At 32.0% G+C, this 16624-nt stretch overlaps 1 protein-coding gene across 1 annotated transcript; it reads left to right on the forward strand.

The window, feature by feature from the left end:
* Window positions 1-5058: 5058 nt before the first annotated feature.
* Window positions 5059-13750, forward strand: LOC134262877 (uncharacterized). Its single transcript, XM_062745198.1, has 4 exons — window positions 5059-5254; window positions 8085-8342; window positions 10759-10827; window positions 13188-13750. Exons 1-4 carry the CDS (start codon window positions 5071-5073, stop codon window positions 13430-13432), a joined length of 756 nt encoding a protein of 251 aa, XP_062601182.1. The 5' UTR covers window positions 5059-5070; the 3' UTR covers window positions 13433-13750.
* The last annotated feature ends 2874 nt before the right edge of the window (window positions 13751-16624 follow it).

Raw genomic sequence — 16624 nt, forward strand, 5'->3', positions numbered from 1 at the left:
TTTTTGCTGTACATAAATGTATTCCGTGTTAGTGTACTTTTTATATTGCAGCAAATGCATTCAAAAATAATTTAATTCTTTATAGTTCTATTTTTTGTTGAATTTTTACTTTTCAAACATGTATTGGTCGTTTATGGACTTTTAAAAACTATGCTATCGGAGATGTGTACATGTCGACAGCCAGACTAGAGAATCACTCAAGTGAAACAATTCGTCAAGGCTATATATAGCAGGTACAGGTGGCCAAAAATCTTCGATTAAATATGGCGGAATCGAACAAATATGTCGGACAAGGGCGTACAGGAATGTAGTAAGTCGTACAAAGATGAAAACTGATGCCTTTTTAAGAGTTCATGTCAGCTTTAAGGTACATCGATACTCTGATAAGAGAGATAACTCTAATTGACATAGATGTCTATTATTACATACACATGTATTCCTTTATGAGCTTTTTTGGAAAATCATTAAGGTTATAATTAAAGCAACATTTTATATAAGTGAGCAGAGGGTTTATGACCCTTAAGCTTTTCAGCAAGTTCTATTTCGTTGCAAAAAAAAAAAAAAAAAAAAAAAAAAATGTTTAGCGTTAGCGGACGACTCGGAATTAGTTTTTAGGTATATTTGAAAACAAACACACTATGAAAATGTATAAATACAAATTTTTGCCATAGAGATTACACTTTGAGATCGCTACACTAGTAGTTTATATTTGATACAAAGTATATTCCCAGACGATGATGAGAAATTCCCCATGTTGTGCTTTTCCATTTCATTATTGCAGCCCGGAGGACCGGGCTGCTCTATACATATAAGTTTAAGCCTTGGTGTATGGGGATTGAGGTGGGAGAAGTTATTCTGAAACAAAGATTGTCTAAATGTTAAAAAGATTGTTAATCAGAATGTTCTTCCCCTTTATAAATTACGAGAAACATAATATATTTACTTCCATGAAGTGAATCTGTAAAGTTATATATGTTTTTCATGTTTAATATATAAAGTTGCTTATTATTCACAGACCGAAAAACGACAGGTCCCTTTTTTTAGAACTCCGAATTTTACTTGCCGCATAAAAACGAACTCTACACAGTACGTTTGTTTTATATTCTTAAAGTGAAATACATATTTTGAATATAGGCGATGTATGTGCCTGCATGGTTTCAATATATATTTTATGCAGCCAACATTTATTTGAGGAATTGATGAATTTTAAAACTTAAAGGGTATCGTTTTTTTGTTCGATTTTCATCCGATTATAAGTTTTCAAAATATTCTCGATTATCATCTCCATTTACCTTTTTCACACTTTTCGAAGCAGTTTGATGATCAAGACTCATTTCCATTGTTTACTTTATTTATTTCCCGGGCGACAATTGATGGTTACATCAATGTTTTCTTGTGTGTTTTTTATTCAGATAGAAAATTTTTTTAACTTTAGTGTGGACGCTAAACAAACAAAAGATAAAAAGCTTCGAGATTCCGAGATAGTGTAACATTGCATTAACAAAATGGTTAAGATGCCTTTGAAGAGAGTCCATTTAGAGCCGTAGTATTAAACGATATACCTATCTGCATGGCCTCATACAAAAAAAAATTATTAACATTAGTGCTATACGAATTATTTAATTATTGCTTTAGACGTAAATAAATACGTACATTCCAACACAATTTACCTAAATATGAAAAGCCACGATTGCATGCAGGTAAGCTCACGCCATTACATTTCCATTTTTATTTTTTTCTCTGTGATAACTCTTTGAAAGTTAGTGGAGTTGATTCCTTTATAATTCTACCGGAATGGTAATTAGGCATGTCAATAGATAAGTTGGCCAAATATGCATGGAAATTTCGGGCGGCTGTCTTTGTATTTGACATCAGTAGGCGAGGACTTTTGAAATTGGTATGGGAGTCCTCATGTTATTTAAATCCATGTCTACATTTTAAAAATCTAAATCTACAATATTATTTCACAATGAAATGGTAATATAAGGAATCACTGTCTAGTTAGTATAGTATATGCCAGGAGCATCAATTATCGTTGATGCCCTGGCATATTATACTAACTAGACAGTGTTTCCTTAATCAAATACACTATACACTACACTGTACACTACATGTAGATTTCGTCAAATGACTGCAATACACCTATCATTGATCAAACTATACATTTTTTTTCATTTTAGAACTTTTCATAAATCTGAGTTGGAATCCAGACAATCGTTAAATAGAAATATTATTGATTAATCTGACGCGTTATGATAAATTTCGGGAATTTAGAAAGTTCATTATTTCAAACCATGCGTAATGATACAATTTAATTTTTCAATTAATTTACAATTAGAAGTCGAGCTCATATGCTAAAGCATGACGTATTTTTCTGTCAAGCAGGTGAGAATTTGTATTTGGGAATATGATCGCGAATGGCCAAGTCATTCCGACATTTGGAATCTATTAATATATTACAGAAACCAATTTCTATAACGTTTTTGAGATGATGTTCGATTGTTGTGTCCAAGTGTTAACCCCCCCCCCCCCCCAAAAAAAAAATCCTGACATAAAAGTCGATCTACTATTCCTCAGTTCAGCAGCATTACTATCATTACTGCTTTTGATACAGTCTGATTTACTTGAGAAAAAACCCCAATAAATATAAATACATGTTTAATTAATGATATTTAATTTTTAAATATGGAATAAACTGTCTCAAAACAAAACTTCATTATGTAAATGAGCCTGGTGTTTATGTTTCTCCGCGTGGTAGTAGAAAAGATTTTATTATTTATGATTTAACCCTGAAAAACCAATTTTATACACCATGAGCTCATTAACATGAAAGTAATATTTATTCTATTATATGGGGATCGATTTTTTTGCGAGGGGATGGCCCGTGGTGCCCTAATTTTCGGACTTCTCTCTTTTTTCATGGTATTTGGGGGGAGGCATTGTATCAACACAATAAAGATTTACTTTAAAATGTTGGTTGTTTAGAAACGTACTGAGTTCGAGACCCGCAACGACAAATTACATTATCATTGAGCCACGCCAACTTTGTTTTGAAGATTCTTAATTATTAAAATGCTCATCAAATACTGGAAAAATGATATAAATTATTATATTTAAAAATAAATTAAGTTATGCATATTTGCATTAAGAAAGTAACCAGGTTATATAAGGGTCTGTTTTCTAATATACGGCACTTATTAATTAATAACATAATCATTTAGTATAAAGATTTAAAAAAAAAAGAGTTGGGGTCTCTTTTGTTCTATCTAAAGTCTTTCCTTGCAATTGCTAGCTATAGGATTAATGCTTGCTTACTTTATTGTACTGATATTAAAATTATTGGAATAAATATGATTCTTTTATAAGCATTTTCCTTACATCCTTTGACCTTGGTTAAACAGGTGCTTTTTCATTATCAATTTGACGCTTTTTTTCTGACGCAACTATTTTACGTCTTAGTTGACGTCATAGTATGGCATCCTTGACGTTATCGTCGTAACGTTATTCGGCGTGGAAAGGGTTAATAAAGACAGAGGCAAAGGAAAAATCAAAGAATTTTTTTTGAAAAATGTAATAAACAGAAAATTCAATGTTTTGTAGTTGAATATGGAATTTATTTCACTCGTGAGACAGGATTTTTTGATATTTTCACTCGTGCTTCGCACTCGTGAAAATATCAAAAATCCTGTCCCACTCGTGAAATAAATTCCATATTCAACTACAAAACATTGAATATCCTCTATGTATTCACGCTCAAAGCCCATTTAAACATTATACAACTCGGGAACTGTGCAAAGATGGACCTCCAAAAACATCCAGGTGGGATCAATTGACACGGAGGAGTAAGCATCCCCTGTCGACCGTTCACAACCGCCGTGTGCTCCTTAAGTTTCATTATCGGATAACCGAGAAAATCCGAAGAAAGTTCGGAGTATATGCATGTTAAATACAATTTATTATGAGGAAGACAGTCAATATTTGACCCACCAATAGATTGGTTTTGCTCACAATAACATTGTATCGACAACTGAACTTGCGAAATGATGATTTAAAACATTTGATAAGTATTTGAGTATTCCCGTAATTTAGGCAAATAGATCAGTAATGATGAGTTTTAACTCGAGATACACAAACGACCATCAGTTCATTAAATTTTTTCCGTAAAATCGAATTCAGAATTGTCAAAAAATGTCATATTTTGTTTAAAAATGTGATCTTAGAACATCAAACGCTTTGACCAAAGCTATGTCACAGGGACTGTGAATATATGCATAGAATAGAATACTCTAAATCACTTTTTATTCGCGAGAACGTTATTTTCGCGTAATTACGTACGTGAGTCTGTCTGCTCGCGAAAATTTTCTCGCGTATATTTGTACTATTAATGTTCATATACAACAGAAACCACAGCTCGCGAAAATTTTGTCTTGTTAATAAATACCAAATAGCTTAAGTTAATTCGCGAGAATATATAGAGAATAATACATACCCTTTTCCATATCACATATCACGACACCAATATCAGCCAGAGGGCCGAAGGCCCGTGAGTCTGTCAGGATGTGATGTGGAAAAGGGTATGTTTTATTATATTTATTACATACTTAGTAATAAAATACAGAACACGTTAAGTTGAGAAGAAAATATAAATTTGTACTTCTTACAGAAATATACATGATCTATTGTCTCATACGATTTGGGTTTGTTTCTAATTCTGTTTCAATGCACTCGATCCGTAATTTAAAATAACCTATACATGTATTTGTAAATTAACTTTAACCTTATTTTCAAAAAGTTAAAATTCGCGAACCCACCAAAAATTTTGATCACAAGAACTGTTTTTGTGGTTTAATTTATAAGGGTGTGATATTGACGTCACAATAGCTCAGCCCTGCAGGGCTGATATGGAATATAGGTGTCGCGAGAATGATATAGGTTATGATCATATCAGCCCTACAGAGTAGCCATATGCAAAAAGCCTGTATTTATTACTAAGTGTGTAATAAAATGATCTACAGAGTAATAGTACCTGTATTTTCCAGCAATTATTCTGATGTTTGGATTGGAGCAATTATGCGGTCATCAAGCAATGAAAGCTTGCACCTGAACTGTAAACCATTCAAACTTGATGTTATGAAAACGGATCCAAGACCAATAGATGAAATCGTGTGCATCTACTATAAATTTACAGATAGAAAATTTTACCCGGATTCTTGTACCAAGAATAAGACTTTTGTTTGCGAAAACAAAAGCAAAGGTAAAAAAAAAAATCATAGACACAATCTTAATGCTTTTACAATGATAATTTTTTGTTTATTGTACAAAAAACTTTAAATTACTAACTTCACATATTTCTTCTTTAAAATTAAAATAGGTATGCCTGTTTCGATTTCAATAATGAAATATTATTTTTTAAAATAAAAATATAACTTTAGTTTCATGCTTTATTCGTTGAACTATCTATTAGCTCTGTTATTGTATATTAAACTAGAGGTATTGTGAGCAATGAGCTCACTAAATGATACCCCTTGCCTCCAATATGGTTAAAATGCCAAAGTCCATGGTTTGCTGTGGCCGAGAAACACAAAATATGTGTCAAATCGAAAAGTGAAATAGGAGGTGCACAATGGCAATATGTAATAGAGATTCTGTGAAAGTTTCATTAAATTTCATTCAGTGGTATAAGAGAAGTTGCGGATGAGATGGGTACTCCAAAGCGTAACAGACAGGCGGACGTACAGACGGACGGACATACCGATTACTATATACCCTTCCATTTTTCAAGCGGGGGGTTTAATGATTACATTGTATCGAGTGTGTTCGATTTACTTACCGTTCACGGATCACTGTACACACACGGAAAACACTGGTGCTCTTGAAACTGTAAGACATGGTACTTTGCAGAAACATTTTAGAAAATATTAACCTCAAATGTTTGGCCATGGCTCTTCAGGGATAAATTTAAGATCTTGACAGTAAGGATAAGTATCAATCAAACACCAAGAAATATCAAGAAATAAACACAAATATACACAAGTAGTTAATATGATAATTTTTCAGAATATTTTAAAACTAAGCACGCTTTTATGACATATCGGTCTAAAACGCTGTTACATATTAGACACTGTTTGTTTGTTTGTTGTTTAAAGTCCCTGTGGAGAATTTTTATCGCAAATCTCGCTTGAAAGTATACACTCCGACCGAAATAGCATTGCTTTGAGTAATGACACTGTTAAATTTTGACAATTGAACAATGTGAATCACGGGTTTCATTTTATAAAACAAGCATATTAATTGGTTGATCAAGACCCATCCACTCTCGTGCGGTATCCTTTGCCTTTTTTACATGTAAGTTGGAAAGCGTCCAACGGCCTAGCGAATAGCCATGTTTGATTGTCGAAATGCGTTTTTGACTTTTGAACCAAATAAAAAAAAAAAACAAAGAAAGAAAATATAAAATCATTTTTTAGCATGTGATATACATGTATTCCTTTCGCAGACAATACATAAATATCGTTCGATGGCGTACACTATTCTGCCGATTTCTTATTTTCCATTTTCGGTGTTTTGTGCGACTTTTCAGTGCATTAAAAATCTTTTTCTCCATGTTTTATTCACACGTGAGTTATTTCATTGAGTTGGCAAACACAAGCAAACTGAAGACGTTGGTATTACTGGAAATCATGTGATTATACCCAGCTGATGCGGCGAACTTGTTATCCACTGAAAAAAATAAATTCATAGGTGGTAAAACACGTAAAACACTGGATATATTCAAAAGTTTACTGTTTTATTGTTAATACTGTCAAAAATACCATATGTGTCAAATGTATGTGTGCAACTGCATACCCATTTCAACGGAATTATGGTTCGGACGGTACTTGGTGAAAACGGCACCTGGATTATGCAAAACGGCACTTGGTCAAAACGGCACTTAGTGAAAATGCCACTTATAGAAAAAAATATAAATTTGATGATAATTTTATACATACATTGATATATATGTGCGTGTGGGTATATTTTAGTTTTTATGAAATCTATGTGATATATATCATATGTACATGTATGAACCTATGCATAAAAATGCTTTCCTCCACTGATTCATACATTTAAATACTAAAATTTAAAATGATTTTTTTTTTTTTATTTCTTGAAATATTCATTATTTCATCTTATAGTCTCCCTTTTTTAATTTAAGAAAATACATAATTATTTTGGAATATAATTTTATTTTCAAAAACAAGATTATAAGCAATAACAGCATCATTTTATCATCTATAGAAATTATTTTTTGTAAGAATTTCAACAATGTATTACCTTCATTATTAATTGATTAAAAAAAAAAACAAATGTTTTTGTTCTTCTATGTACATTAATTAATAGTAAATGTTGTATATATTTTCGGATTAACATTTGAGAAAGTGGGCGGGCCTATAAAAAAGCACCAATCAGATTCTTTGTTGGATTTCGCAATTGAAGTCAGTAAGATTCAATTATATTTCAGTCAGATTCATCAGTGTCGTCACTCAACCCATCACAATTTCGGTCGAAGTGTATACCTTCAAGAGAGATTTGCGATGACTCATATGGAGAGCTACAAACTTTTGTCCTATACTTGGCACTTACAGCCATTAAGCAGCGAGGGTTCTTTTTTGTGCCAACACCTCCTGCGATATAAAGGACCGGTCTCATGTCCCACAGTAGGATTCGAACCCGCGACGTAAGGATCAACTTCTTACTTCGCGTCTCTAGAGCACACGCTCTTAACTGCGCCAGTCGGGAAATAATTAGGCATAAAGTTTTATAGAAACAATTGATCGAAATATTTTTAAGCCCTGCCCACGTTCCTTTAATTCATGTTAACGCGCATGCAAATTTGAGTTTAAGTGCACACAATTTTAATCCAATATACATGTACACACAAAAAAGAACTATTTTATGAGATCTAAATATATAATATACGTATAATCATAAATAATGTACATGTATAAGGGGCATTTTTGAATATCAATCTACAAATCTCATTCAGCAAGAGTAGACAACTTTACCTTTGATATGAAATTGTCAATTTTGATTTTAACTTTCAGCAAAGGCAAACTGCACGATGGTGTCTGTAAAAGAGGAATTAGAAGATGAATGTCCATATCTATTAGAAGTAGATGGATCAAGTAAAACTAAACCTGACGAAAAAAGTTGCAGGGACATATGCATGAAATCAAAAAGTTGTTATGCAACAATATGGAACCCAACCACAAATAATTCATGTACACCTTACCGGTACCTGAAAAATTGTACAGCAAGAAATAATGAAACTCTTTCTCCTTCGACACCCATTTGTCATAAGAGTATGTATTATATTCATTTTTATTTAGCTTTCATATCTTAAAGGATGACTGCACTTAAGTATCTGCGAAATTTGCGTGAAAATAAATTTTTAAAACAGACACTTTTCTTTTAATTGCAAGAATGATAATCATCTAATCTACAACTTTATTTAATTACAATAAATAAAAGTATGTATTTACGATGTACGAATCTGTTTTCTAAGGCGGGGGTCATCACAAGTTCTTCAATCTCCGTACGATAATGAGGACGCCCACCTTTTTTACTAACTTTATACACAGTTAGCGCATGGTTGTCTATTGTTCTTCATTTAACAGTTTTTCTATATTTGCATTAGTAATGTTGTGTTAAAAGGAGATTAACAGACAAATATGCGCTCATGGTTTAAAAGAGAAAAAAACTGCTTCTTCTTACACTCGCTCTCTCTGTTGTAACCAACGACTGTGTCACTTTGAATATTATTATTCACCACATGATATCTTTCTTCGGGTAATTTTGTGAGTACAAAATTCCATCACGTGACTTACAGTAGCATGCTAACTGGAACAATGTGTTTGAACACGTTAAATAGTTAGTCATCGATTTTACATATTCATTACTTACATGGATGGGCTTATACGTCTAAAACCGTTTAGTTGTAAATAATGTACATGTACCATACAGAATATATAGGAAGATGAAAAATAATGATCTCGTATTTTTAAATACTAGTACATGTCATTGTAATTCATCCAGTCTAATTTTAGATTCATTCTTATACGATATGTTAGCTCCTCTTCTCATACATACATAATATTCAATCAAGGGCAGGTAAGTGCAAATGATCTGTATTTTGAAAACTGTAAGGACAAAAACATGTAATAAGTTATAGCATTACAGTCTAAAATCATTTTTAACATTGAAATCGGGTGTCTAATTGACAGACCACTATAGTAAATATATAAAAGTGAACTTACGTCAAGATTTAAAAGCAACAGAAGTGACCGAAAAAGACCGAAAACACAGCGTTAAATAAGCCTTTCAACTAATTTTTTAAGTTGCACATATAGTAAAAAATATTTCATTGATAGATTTATAGGTATATGAATTTATCAAAAAAGATAATAACTTGTGCATACAGTTAATTAAATCATTCAAATTTTTTATTATTTATAATTGAAATGTACGATGTTGTGTTTTAAGGACAGGTAACTCAGGTGTGAAAAATGACCAACTAAGTGAGGATTTATGAGTTATCGTTTATAGGAATGACATATAGCATACTTCAGCATTGGTATTGTTATGTACACAAAAGGGTTCCTTACATTGTTTTGTACACAGAAAGCGTTGATCAAAAGTATTTAAAAGAGAATGCCTTCACTCTACCTGAAATAACAGGGTCAAATGAATGGGGAACAGACTATATTCAATATTTTTAACTCTCTTTGACGATTGTTATGAAGAAGAAAATATAATGTCATGCTTTTTTGTGCGCACCTTTGCGCTTCCTATATAAATATATATATTTTTACAAGTAAATGCAACAATTATTTATCTTATTTGTGTTACCTAGCACGAAGAAGAACGACCGAGTATAATCATTTAATCAGGTTAGAACTAAGAAGGAGGGTAGATTTCACTTTTTATTTTAATTAAAAAATATACTTATATCTACTTAAACGGTGTCCGCATTTATACAGTAAAAAGTTTTAACATTAGTACTAAATTTTAAAACCACTGGATTCTATTGAAAGCAAAGAAACGACTTGGGAAATGCTAAAAACTGTCTTGCATATAAACAGTTAAAAAGTTTCAGCAACGAGTTATCGTTCTAAACAGTAAACCCTAGCGGCAATTGAAAGGACTACGTTAAATGCAGTCATCCTTTGTGTCAACCGATATCTGGTTTTGTCTTCTATTTCGAAAGTGTGTATTTTATGCTGATATTCATTTTAGTCTTGGTATTTATTTTTTTGCCGTTTTTTTGATTGCCATACAAAGATATATATGTATATATCTATATTAAAAGTGGCGTAATCTTTTCAGCTTTCATACTTTTCTTATCTTGGCTTCGCTATAATCTTGAATTTACCTTTTAAGACATTTCAACAAACAGTTGTTCAATTAATAATCTTGACATTCCAGTTCCAAAACTCACATATTCATTGGGGTTTAAAAAGTATTCATCCGTGTCATATTTCTCAATGTTTGACCTTCCCATGTCCTCAGTGTTCATAATTTTCTGTTTTTCTTAGGTTTACGAAATAGTTGAGGCTCTTTTCATGTAACTTCGATTGCTGATACGAATTATAAATCAGTTGCATTTCATGCCGTTTCGATCTTTTAAAAGTTTAAAAAAAAAATAAACTCGTTGCCTAGAATTACAAGCACTGATCAATCATTCCACGTCTCTCACATGTGATACATTTTAATTCACAGGTTTTTTTGTCTTCAAGAAAGGAGCGTACTCAGCGTCATTTCCTCAGGTGCTATCTGAACTCTGCCCAGGTAATTTACATCTATCATATACCGTCATTGGTTCATCATAATTTACATCTACCATATATTGTCATCAATTCATCATAATTTACATCTATCATATACCGTCATTGGTTCATCATAATTTACATCTACCATATATTGTCATCAATTCATCATAATTTACATCTATCATATACCGTCATTGGTTCATCATAATTTACATCTACCATATATTGTCATCAATTCATCATAATTTACATCTATCATATATTGTCATCAATTCATCATAATTTACATCTATCATATACCGTCATTGGTTCATCATAATTTACATCTACCATATACTGTCATCAATTCATCATAATTTACATCTACCATATTTTGTCATCATTTCATCATCCTTTACATCTACCATATATTGTCAACAAATCATCATCATTTACATATTTCATAAATATATATAACAATATTATTGTTATCGATTCTTCATAATTTAAATCAACCATATTTTGCTATCAATTCATCAAAATTAACAACCATTTATATATTATCAGCAATTCATCATAATTCACTTCATATTGTCATTAATTCTTCGTAATTCTCATCTACCATTAAATATATGGAGAACAGTATTCAAGGTCAAAAGTCCATTAAACAATACGAATTTAAAGCAAAGCAAACATGGACCTCAAAAACATCGGAGATAAGATCAGGTGTCATGGAGGAGTAAGCATTCCTTGCCGACTGGTCGCCGTGTGCTCCTTGTCATGATTGGGAAGTAAAATCCGTCGATAATTCAGTGTACCATATATTGTCATCAATTCATCAGAATTTAAATCTACTATGTATTTTTATCAATTTATCGTAATATATTGTCAGCAGTTCATCATAATTTACATTTTTCATTTATTTTCATCAATGCATTATAATCACATCTTCCATACATTTTCATCAATTCATCATAATTCAAATCTATATATTTCATCAATTTATACTTTTAATACACCGATCAAAGCAGCATCGATAAGTATTAACTCGACATTAAAATATATCGACGACGTATTGTCAATTAACAATAGTAATTTCCATTCCTACGTCGATACAATATATCCTGGAGAGCTTGAGATAAAGGATACCACAGAGTCTGACACATCTGTTTCATACTTGGATATTTTACTTGAAAAAGACGTTAATTGTAATTTAACAACCAAGCTATATGATAAACGTGATGAGTTTAACTTTTCTATCTTCAACTTCCCTTACTTATACAGCAATATACCTTCATCACATGCATACGGAGTGTATACATGTATATCTCAGTAGATTCGATACGCAAGAGCATGCTCTATGTATGAACAATTTCTAAAACGAGATAAATTATTGACAAGCAAGTTGATGAAACAAGAATATCAGCAGTCTCGTTTAACGTCATCATTTCGTAAATTCTATGGTCGATACAATGACTTTGTCAGCAAATACTATTTATCATTAAGTCAAATGCTGACTGACGTTTTTCATACTAATTGTTAGTACATTATTTATACATTGAATTGACGAGGGATTTTTCCGTTATTTCCCGATCATGACAAGGAGCACACGGCGGGTCTGACCGGTCAGCAGGGGATGCTCACTCCTTCATGGCACCTGATCCCATCTCTGATGTTTCGGAGGTCCGTGTTTGCTCTGCTCCTATTTTGTATTGTTTTATGGACTTTGATATTGAATACTGTTCGTTATCTCTACATGCAAATCGCATGAAGTTCTGATAATAATTATACAATGTAGGTACAAAAAGCCTAAAACATTCTACAATAAAGATTCAATTTAAGAAGAGGAAAGAATTTGAAGTATTTAAAAATAATGGTCATTTCTAGTAAATTAAAAGTACAAAAAAGCATATCAAATTATTGCTATTTAAATTTTGAAAATTAATCTAAAGGACTAAAATCTATAGTAATTTAAAAGAATAGTTCACTTAAATTAACAATGGTTTAGCAATACATCAAGTTTTTACTAAAGCTAATTTTTTTTTTAATGCAATAGCTAATCAATTTATTTGATTTAGATTATGATTTAAGATTGTTACGTTTTATTTTGGTATATAACGACAAACAATCTTCGTAAATTTAAAGAAACTATTACAGTACTTGTATGTTACCTAAGAGATTCCAACATTTACATCGAAGGCACGTAAAGTAAACTAAGATGAAATCAAATAAATTCCATCAACATAATTTTTTTTTTCATTTTGTAAGATTCTGGTTTTTACAATTAAAGTTACTGATATCAGAGACTATAAATACAAAACTTTTTTGTGCAAAATGTTGGGTCTTTTTTTCGACTGATGATTTGGACAGATACATGTAAATATTTTAAAATACTTACAGAAATGACACCAGAACGCCTTCAAGAAAAAGTTAACGTCCTTAAAACCAACCTGACAGTTAATCGAAAAGACACCAACAAGTTCAGACGCACCCTGATCAGCGCACCTGATGACAGACGCTCAGCTAAGAACCTAGGCCTGGTGGGTGTGGTCGTCATCTGCCTGGTAGCCGGGGTCATCGTCTTTTTTGACTGTGTCAATGTTGTGCAGCGTGTAGCATGTCGTCTACGTGTTAAAGTTGACTGACTTTTATCTTTCAGAAGATAAAATCATGCAAAAACTGTTTTAAAAAAGTGACCGATTACTTTTATTCTTCTGAACTGTGTTAACTGTTAATATGATTAAGTTAAAGGGTCTGTTTTTTTTAATGTTGGTATGTGTTGGGGGGTAAATATATTTTTGCAGTATATGCATATACTGATATTCTGGAAACATCCTAATCTCTGTTTAAATATATGTTATCGATTGATTTTTTTAATGATCAAATTTATTAATCAATTGTCCAATTAATGAATGTTATTTGTGTAATAAAACTAATCATACGTAGGGGTTGCGTTTTTTTCAAATTTTACGTGGTTCCTTTGCGAATTCATCCGTGAAATGGCCGCAAATATTGGCGCTTCGCGTAAGACTTGTTCGTCAGTTATACGGTATTTGAAATGACTTCTACTTCAGAACATGGTTTTAGTTTAATTTTAATTTCTAATATGAATATGAATGAAACAAATCTATATTTCAATAAAGTGAAAAACGCATATCAACTAACCAATCAATTTAAGCGCTAGATAAAATGCATTATATTTAAACATGGCACCCAAAAGACCAATTTTCTAATTATCACAAAAAGGCAGTTGAAAGTATTGCATGCAGAATACAACATGAGAATTCTATCAACTAACCAATCAATTTAAGCGCTAGATAAAATGCATTATATTTAAACATGGCACCCAAAAGACCAATTTTCTAATTATACTCAGAATACAACATGTTGTCTTTTTTATCGTGTCCAAAGCTACGTTTATCTCGCGGAAATATACTTCAATCCTGGAATTTCATAAGATATCCAATAAAGAGCTCCTGGGAGAATACAACTCTAATTCGTTGATAGAATGTGCTGTCCTGTGTCAAAGCTCGTGTGGATTCTTGGGATACAGCCCTCAGTTAAGGAAGTGCCGTCTACACAAGAAAATCATCACGCCCGAAATGTCGGACGAGGCCAATTGGAGATATTATTCGCATCATTGCATATATTATATGTTAACTTTAGTTTTACACATTCAAGCCAAGAATTTCTACACAGGTCCTTGATTATAATCGCAATCATTTCGGTTTCAAGAAAATAATGAGTTCAATTTTCAACCTGTATCATAATGTTATTTTGAGTAATTTTAGAAACACTTATATTGTACCTTAGTTTGTAGTTCTTTGTTTGATAGAACGTTCTCGAGCTTGTTCTGATATTAAGTTAATCAAACTTGTATTTTTGGTTGTTTTATCATTACTAATCAGAAAATGTATTTTTAATTAATTAAGCAATGACTCTAAGTCTTGGCCAAATTATTCGAGTATATACTGGGTTTGGGCCAGTTTACATTCTATAATCCGCAAAGCGGATTGTAACGTGTTCAGGAGTCCATACCTTGTTGATTCCAAAACTGCGGATTTGGATTGATATTATTAACAAATCATTTTCCTCTTAAATACTTGTATCAAATGATTGGCCTGCAAATATGTACGGATATGACCCTTTCCTTTACTTAGGACTAAGTAAGTCCTAATTTACTACATGTACTAGTGGTCAGCCTCTGACAACAAAAGATACTGAATTGTCCTAATTCAAGACTAACAGTCATCCACTGCTATGAGAGACTTACACTTTCTAGGAAGGTTACCAGGCAGACCTCTGAGTGTTGTCCTCCCTTTATGGTCGGCCTCGAAATGGTTAGTCACACAATAATTCTAAAATAAAATTTATTGTGACTAACTTGATTGCTGCAAAACTTAGCGACGCTCGCTTAATTAACTTTTGTTTATGTCACGTGATCTGTTTAGGCATTCAACCTATGAAACCAATTGGTCTAATAAGAGTCATTCCTTATAATTTAATTTCATTAAACAACTGTAATTGTAACATTTCATTGCTTTTTATTAGTTCAAATGCTCAATAAAACAACCCTAGTAACAGACGTGTTGTGAAGCGAAACTTTAAGGTAGAAACTTTAGATCTGTAATAGAGCTAAACTTAATTACAGGCAATCCTTTAATCGATACTTTAGGGGGTATATAATCACATGAACAATGCAAAATGATTATCACGTCGCATTGTTTACATTAAGGTTTCGTCAAAGGTCAACATGTCCAAAAATTTATTTTTACCATAGCCCCAAAACTATGTGAGGAATAAAGTTAAAACTTCTACGGTTTATAAATTTTTTATTGATTAACAGATGGAAAGTATCAATTGATATAAAAATACCTGGAAAAAATATTAATGGAGAAAAATTCTTTTTAAAAATGCATATATTTTAAGAAAAATACACCTAATTAATTCCGTGCTCTTAACGAAGGGCAAGTTGGAATTGGATAGCCTCTGGAAAGTTGTTTTTCCTGTTTAACTTGTCCAAATGTTAAGACTTGAAAGTTAAAGTACATTGCAAATGGCGGATTCTATAGGGGCCTTGTCTTTATACATGTCATGCTTTCAATAACAGCCTTTCAGAGACAATTCACGTCCAACTTGCCCTTCAATGATAAACATATATTATTTCTGCAATGATGGTTTTCACAAAAAGGATAAAATTAAGCATGTGCATTTTTCTTTAAATATGCACATTTTCTTATACAGTTTTTCTCAAAGAATATCTTTTTAAAAATATTTGTTATCAAGTGATACTTTCTATCTATTAATCAATGATATATTTATAAACTGTAAACGTTTTGACTTTATACCACACATAGTTTGGAGCTATTGTAAAAATAATTTTTTAGACAAGATTTTAATTAAGTTGGATTGCTCATTTCATGTCACATGGACACATTTCTATTTTTTTCAGCTATACCTTCTGATTGTGAGGACCTTTGTGAAGCTGGTTACAGCAGTTCAGACGTGTATCAGATTAACCCGTACCATAACCAGTCCTGTTACAGTTATCTGTGATATGTATACACGGAAAGGCGGGTGGAAAGTAGGTTATCGATATATAAAGCAATGGCTTCATGACATGTAATCTGGAATTCGTGTCTTTTTTATTAGAGTTTTTTTTAACGAGTCAGGAAGCATGTTTTCTGAGTCAATTCAAAAATAACCATTATTTACTGCATATCTTTTCAGGATAATCCAAAAACGAATAAATGGGAATCTGAGATTTGACAGGAATTGGGCGGACTATAAAAGTGGTTTCGGTGCTCCGGAACACAATGTTTGTATTGGATTGGTAA

The sequence above is a fragment of the Saccostrea cucullata genome, unplaced genomic scaffold (assembly GCF_032062105.1).
Source record: "Saccostrea cucullata isolate Sc308-1 unplaced genomic scaffold, CSIRO_AGI_Scuc_v1 ctg11976, whole genome shotgun sequence".
Lineage (NCBI taxonomy): Eukaryota > Metazoa > Mollusca > Bivalvia > Ostreida > Ostreidae > Saccostrea > Saccostrea cuccullata.